General features: G+C 50.2%; 1 protein-coding gene across 1 annotated transcript in view; it reads right to left on the reverse strand.

Moving 5' to 3' along the window:
• BARHL2 (BarH like homeobox 2) overlaps window positions 1–6,614 on the reverse strand; it is a 10,295-nt gene extending 3,681 nt beyond the window's left edge. Inside the window, exons 1-3 of the mRNA XM_057549236.1 lie at window positions 6,471–6,614; window positions 321–536; window positions 109–174 (exon numbers count right to left, since the gene is read on the reverse strand). Of these exons, the coding sequence (XP_057405219.1) occupies window positions 109–174; window positions 321–536; window positions 6,471–6,614 (426 nt within the window). The remainder of the gene's footprint in view (window positions 1–108; window positions 175–320; window positions 537–6,470) is intronic.
• Between the last annotated feature and the right edge of the window lie 886 nt (window positions 6,615–7,500).

Consider the following 7,500-nt stretch of genomic DNA (forward strand, 5'->3'; position numbering starts at 1 on the left):
GGTGCTCGGCTCGCGAGCCCGTCAGCGGTCGCAGCTCGGGCCCCGCTGCTCTTTTCAGAACCCGCACGTCCCTTTGCCTGCAACCGAAAGCCAAACAACTAGTCGTACCGTGGTCCCGGCGTCCACAATCACGCGCGAGGGCAAAGGGAGAGAGGGGAAGAGAGCACAGGGAGACTATAGAAGGGAACCAGTGGAGCTTTTAGAAAAACAGAAAGAAAAGGGGAAAAAAGAGCGAGAAAGTAGTAATGCTTTGCCCATTAAGAAGTCCGAAAAGGGAGGGGAAAGAGGTCAGGAAGGGTAAAGGAATCTGGTCGGCTTACCTTTAGACGCCAGCGCTGCCGCCACGCATCTCCCCAGACACGCGCTTGAATAGTCCAAGGACACTGAGAACAGAGGAAGGGACTCCCTGAAGAAACCCACAGGAAAGTGTGTAACTCCAGCACCCGGAGCTCTGGGTGGGTGGGCGGACTCCGAGCTCTGATTCTTCCCCAAAGAGCCCAGGCGTCCCGGCTCTGGCCCCGCTGGGCGGCAGGTACCTGAGGGGGAAATGGAGCGGGATCCGCGTCCACCCGGCACTCTCGGGAGGGTTGGAGGACAAGAGGCTTGCTGCTCAAAACCCGGGTCCCAGCCTGGTCTCCAGTCAGGGCCCGTGCTGGAAGAAGTGCCTGGCCAGACACGTTCTCCCGAGCGGGGCAAATAATGGCCCGAGGTGTTCTCTACCGCCGAGGGCTGCTACGGTTCACTGTGGTGTCAGGCTGGCATGGGGCTCCGGAACCCGAGTGGTGGGTCAGCAGCCCTCCTTGCCACCAGCCAGATCTCAATCTCTCAACTTCTCCCTCTCTCTCTCTTCTCCTGTCTCTCCCTCTCTCTCTCTCCCCCTCCCTCCCTCCCTCGCCCTCTCCGGCCGCTCTTTTGGAAAGGAAACAGTCACTGTGGATCCACTTGGGACCTGGAACATGGCTTGACTGTGACGCCTCGTCGGAGGGTATCAACTTGCATTATTCTCTCTAGGACGTCTCCAACCTGTCTCTTGTTGAATGTCAGAGTAATGGGAAATGCCAGTGACAAGACGGCGTATTACTCCTGATTAAGTGCCGTGTCAACCTAATTAGCAGAGTAATTATAAGGTGCTAATGAATGATTCAAAGTTCTCTGAGTTACATTTTACTCCAAATTACCATTTTAAGAACCCTATGAATCTGAGTGGCTGGCATCGCTTCCGTGACTAGGTGCAGAATGATGGTAGAAAATGGCCTTTTAAGTCTCCCAGGGCTGGGCCGAAATCTGGGGTTTAGTTGCGGTTCTGAAAGTCTCTTTTCGAGGAACGTATTTTTTCTGTTGAGGACTTGGATGGGCGGGGGCGGGCGGGGGGGGGATGTCAGGGAGGCAGATGACCTCCTGGGACAAAGTATTGCCTTTCTGTTGGAACTGCATCTGTGTGAGCCCTCGGTCCGGAAGGGGATAGGTGGGAGACTCATCCTTCCTGCGTTTTCCTAGGGAATTCGATGTGTTTGACCCAGAAAAATCCCGCACTGTTTCCAGGACGTGTTGAGCTATTTCTTATCATCTTCGTGCATGTTTTCTCACGGGTCTGTCTCCGAGGAGAACAGCGGGGAGAGGGAAGACTGAGGCGAGGAGATGTACGATCCAGGAAGCTCTCGCTTTTCTCAGAAGGCGAGGGGAGTTTGGCGGACGAGCCGGGGTTGGTGAGCCGAGGCGGGGACACGGAACCAGATGCAGGCAGAGGCCGACGCCGGCCTGAGCGGGTGCGGGGAGCCCCTCGGGAGCGCGTGGTGGGCCCGCCGGGTGGGGTCGAGCCACCCTGGGCAGGGAAGCCTAGGAGAGCCTGAATGACGCCTGGAGCGTGGTTGGATCAGCCGCCTTTGGAGCGAGAACTGCGCACTGGCCAGGCAGATCCTCCTGGGAGCCTGCAGGCCGGGCTTCGGCCTCGCGCCCCGGGATTTCAGAATCAAGGGCCTGGGACTTAAGAGGGCATCTCTCTTATCGAAGGCTGCAGTGTCCCGCCCGCAGGGCCGGGCCCCAGCACGCCTGGCACAGTTGGCTTCTGTAGGAAGGGCGCTGGGGCTGCCTGAAACTGCAGGCGGACGCTACACATTCTTCTCCCTTCAAATATCAATTCGGATTCTTCTCATTAAGACATCACCCACCAACTTCCCGACGGAGGTTTCCTCCCAGACCCGGGGCTCCAACCCGCACTTCCCTCGCTGCCTGTTCTGGGTGGGAAGTGGGGAGGGGGAGAAAACAAATTTAAGATCCAGAACTGACGGCAGTGCGCAAATCAATTATTCTCGACCTTGATAAATAATTCATTTAGGCCTGTTTTTTGTTTTGTTCCGATGCTTAAAATGACTCAAGAGCTCAAAAGGCTGATCTCACAGCTTGTGTTGGGTGGTTCGACAGGATTTTTTGCTTGGAATAATTCACAACATTAGCAGGGGAGACAGAAATATGACCCTACGAAAAAATGAAATCTAAAAAGAAAGGGAGAGAGAACGTGGAAGTATTGGGGCGGGGGACGGGCGGACTGTTCATTTTGTGAAAACTCTAAAGCCAAGCAAACGGAAGCCCAGTAGGCCCCACCTTGTGAATGTCTCAGATGAGCTTTTCTTAAGAAAAGGTTAAGATCATAGATTTCTTGGGGTGGGATGTTAGGATATTAGCTTTGGGGAGACACAATTGTGAGGGGAAAATATGACCTTGCTTATTATCAAGGTCCTATTTGGGGGTCCCTGCCAGAGAGGAAATGCTAGTAGTGGCCTGAAGATCCAAAAGAAGAACTCAAAGACTAGATGGCAAACTTAATGAAAAAATTCTTCACAGCTGGGGTTTTGTTTTTTAACTTTCCTCAGTTCTTTTTTACCCAGACACATTCCTCTTTTGCCATTTTTTCCCTGAGAGTGTATATGATGTTTATACCCAAGAAGTCATGCACTTTCTAGCAGAGCAAGCATAATTAACTTTTCGTTTAAAAATCAGAGTTTAGAACTAGAACAGGGTGCCGATCAGTCACATTTTCAATTCCACATATAGGAAAGGAAATGCATTAACTGGCTTAATCTCAGTTTCCCACTGAATTTAACATACAAAGAAATATAGTCCCTAACCTGACACAGGTTTGAAAATGATCTTCCACTTTCAGGTCTTCATTTTCTTAAAAATAAGAAACAAAGGGAGAAAGAGAATTCTTTAATTTTTGGAAGATTTTGGAATTCCTGCAGAGAAAGCAGTTTTTTGCCAACTATGAATAATAAAGAACTTTTCCTTCCTGGCTCTGAAGGACACATCAGTCCTGACCACCACTAAAGATGCTCCCTCCCTACTACAGAGAATGATTCAAACATTCGCATATTTTTACAAGTTCTGTTCTTAATACACTCTCAGTGGTCCTCTTTTACAATCCAGATTTGGCATTTGGGATTGTGTTAAACTGGAGCATCAGTTAAAAAAAAACAACTGAACTTTGAAGAAAGTCACCTATAGATTACAGTGAACTTGGAACTGGTGCTTCTTCCTATCATATTTAATTTGAACGTTTCTTGGGATCCACTTGACAATGCCAACTGACAGGAATGGGCTGCAAAGGCGCTTCCCTCCACTGGGCGGCGCCAAGAGCCCCGAACCCAGAGAGCCTGCTATTGTTTCTTTTTGTAAAAGATGCCAGATACACAAATAAACTCTCCTACTAAGGTTGACTCCCTGACGATAGTGTGACCTCTCGCTGTTTACAAAGCTACAGAAATGTTGAAAGCATACTTTGCTTTCCTTCTTTGTTTTTTCAGCCTATCAATATATTTCCAACTGCTTAAGGATTTGAAGCATATTTGCTTAGGAAAATAATACTAAAGAAAAAGACATGAACACACTGAAACTGAGTCCCTTAAACTGAAACCAAGAGGGTGGAGATTGGGAGCAGAGAGAGAAAAGGTAAAGTGGGAAAAAAGAATAAGGTAACTGAAAACTGTTTTAACAGAACAACAGGTTAAAGTGATAGGCTATGTAATTGCTAATTTCCTAGGGGAATAAAAGTTTTGAGAGCTAGTTCTCGCATCATAATAAAATTTGTGAGCGCTATAAGCTTCACCACAAAGATCAGCAGTTCAGAAGAGAACTAGTGAAGTTGGCTCTCTTTTGGGGGTTAGATCTGTGCTGTGCCCAGCAATCAGCAGGAAGGCAAGTAGACATGTAAATGAAAGGATGCTGGAAGAGGGAGTTTCAGTCTCATTTTCCCACTTCCCAATGTTCTTGAGCAAGGCACTTAGCCTTTCTGGTCACCAACTTCCTTCTCTATTAAAGGGAAGAGTCACCCTTGCCTAGAATAGGGTATTTGTGATGACCTAATAAGACCTTCTAAGTATATGCTCTTTATACATAGAAGCAAGGGTTTCTTGCTTAAAATGTGAAGCAAGAGTTTGACAGATGAACAACGCAAAGGTGGCAATTATTTCTAGCTATAGGTAACATACGGTAGCCGTATTTTTTTCACTTCTTCCTTCCCTCACTCATTTTGTTCATTCACTTAGTCCATCAACATTGCAGAATGTGCATTCTGTGCCAGGTGCTTGAGAATGAGAGAGTTAACAGGAGTTTGAACATGCTGGAAGTTGTCACAATGCCATGATGGCAACATGAATCTGCTGCAATGGGGATGGAAAAGAAAGAGTGGGGAGTCCAACCCTGGGAGGAGATGGGGGGAACAGAAAATCTTCCTAAAGGAAACAAAGTGTGTGTTCTGTCATGAAAGAAAAGGGATGCATCCCAAAGAGGGATATGATTATATATAGGGATTTATACGGTAGCTAAGAGTAATAATTGTGCAAAAATTGTCGAACCTTTAATCTCCTAACCGGGGTGCTGGGCTACAATGTGTGGGCGCATATTGGCTCTAGGGCTCTCTCCTGTGTGCTTCAGGAAGGTACAAGATACTCTTGGAGCATCTTGGAGTGAACAGTAACTCACCGCACATGTTCACAGACCTCAGCAGCAGAATTTTACAGCAGGTTACACAGTCTTAGATTTGATCCCAAGAGATGGTCCAGCTCCCTCCTACCAGGACTGTAACGGAATAGGGGAGGCCCGCCTCTATTCCCGACTTCTTTCTACTTTCTAGAGTTCCAAATTCTGGAGGGAGAATGAAGTCTCCCTCCAAGTCAGGGGTGGAGATAGAAAAAACGACAAAGTGGAGGCAGTTGGAGGGGCCAGGGGAGAAGGTGGGGAGAGATTTTATTTCACTCCTTCTAAACTGAATCATGGTCCATTGAAGACTGGCTTTTAGAGAAATGAAAGGGCCCCCGTGTGACACCAACACTCCTGCTATGAAAAGAACTCCTAAGCCTCTAAGGTTCATGAAGGAAGTTGATTCTTCTACCAACTCTTGAGGTTCACAGGGAATGGAGGGGCCGAGGCAGAGGAGAAAGGAAAGCCTCAGAGCGCTGGGCGAAGATGCCAATCAGGGAAGGGGAAATTTATTTGCGATGTTAATTAACAAGCGGCTAATTAAAACGGCACTTTGAGCGCTAATCAATCGCCTTATTAAGTTAGAGCCATCACTGGAACAAATTGAAAGCTCCCCGCCCCGGCTCCTGCCTCCGGTGCGGGCGGGGTTAGCTTCCCAGACACCTTGCGAGGGAAGCGGAGAGTGGGGGACGGTATCCATCCGCTCTGGCAGCCTCTCGGCGGTCTGCAAAATCCTCCAACTCCAGGGTTCACCCCGGCTTAACCGCTCTGTCCCAGGATCTGCTGAACTGGACACGTGTCTAGGAGGCCATCGCTGGTCCGGACGCACCCGGCAGGGGAGAAGGAGCTGCCCCGGAGAACAACTGGATCTGCAGCAGCTAGCGCGGACGTAGCTTCCGGGAAGAAGCGCCCCAAAATGTGTGGGAAATGAACTGTGGGCCCTCAAGCAGCGGGAAGGAAGCAATTCGGCCCGAGAGGGGGCGCTCTCCAGCTGGGACCACGCATCCCCACTTTCCCGGACAGACTGATCGCCTAACTTTGAAAACTCTTCTTAGGCCTTTGCCCTTGTCCAGCCCAGCAACCAGGAAAGAGCTGGCCTGTCTTCAGGCAGCGAGCACTGGACAGCCAGCCTCTTCGTCTCTGTCTCCTGGGGCTCCATAAGAATGGGGTGGGGTGTGAGGAGGGAAGAGGGAGTGGGTATGCTGATCAACTGGGACGCCGGCACACCATTGCCTGTCACTGTGAGCCTTCCACCCAACCCGTTCACGCTTCCCCCATGCCCTTGACCCTCCAAACTGGCTAGGAGAATTAAGATTTCAAATCTCTATTTTTGAGGAGCCTTCCACATTTCCTAATTGTTAAATGCCTGATTTGCACCAAATTCCCAAGGGATAAGTATTTGGCAATGAGGGGGGCTGTGAATTTAAATGCTAATTAAGTGGGTCCTTCTCCCGCAACTCCACCTGTCTGGCGGCCCTTGTTAAGGAGGAACACACCCGGCACGCACACTCCAACATTCCTGGGGTGCAGAACAGAAGTGCAGGAAAGAGGGACCCCAGCGTGGTTTGCTTTTCACGGCCTGCTCCAGAGAAAAAGAGGACGCCATTGAAAGGAGGTCTTTTGCATGGTGGGTGATGCATGTCGTGGCCCAAAGTGGGTTTATGTGTCTGCAAAGACCCATGTATGTCCTGAGCTGGCCTGTGGGCTCGTCATCCAGGAGATGCGTCGGACCGCGTTTGCTGGTGGATCTGAGCGTGCTTGGGCTGTCCCGGGAGTACCGAAGGAACGGCTCCCACGTGCAAAGTTCAAAAGCATTAATATTTTCATCATATTATCATTATTCAATATAATAATATTTACTCGGTTAGCGGCACTAATTAGGCCACATTAAAAGCGTAGTGTCTCCCTAATGGTGCGTAATGTGCCGACACACATTTTTCTCTCTGAGGATGGGAGGCTCTTGGCCGGCAGGGGAGAGTAGACAGGCAAGCAGTGGGATGGATTAGGGTGTGACGCTCCCCAACACACACACACACACACACACACACACAGAGCCAGGTATCTTTCGGGTGGGGTCTGCCGCTTCTGCACGGTCGATGGGACCCTCCGCTGCGAACTCGGCCCGGCGCCAAGCACCCTGCAGCCTCCTCCCGCGCCCTGGCTCTTTGAACTCGGCGGATTGATTTTGCTACCCTTCCCCCTTTTGTGTGTGTGCCTGCAATTGGTTAGGTTTTTAAAGTTTGGGAGGGCCGTTGTGAAAGAATTAAAATACACTTAACTGGATCGCCTTGGCCGAGAACTGGAGGTCCCGCCTCCTAGCTCGGCGCTTTTAGTATCTCCTTCCCAGTGGGAATTTCTTTCCGAGATTCCAGGGTAGGAGTGTAAAAGAAGCGACCGCAGATCAGGGCCGGTCTGGGTCTTTTTCCTGTTCTTGCTGCCAGCGGTCGGCCCCGGCGTCCTGCAGCCCTCCGCGTGGTGGATGTTAAGCTCCGAGAGTGTGCCCCTCCCGCGGGCGCCGCGGCGAGA

The sequence above is a fragment of the Balaenoptera acutorostrata genome, chromosome 1 (genome assembly GCF_949987535.1).
Source record: "Balaenoptera acutorostrata chromosome 1, mBalAcu1.1, whole genome shotgun sequence".
NCBI classification, from domain to species: domain Eukaryota; kingdom Metazoa; phylum Chordata; class Mammalia; order Artiodactyla; family Balaenopteridae; genus Balaenoptera; species Balaenoptera acutorostrata.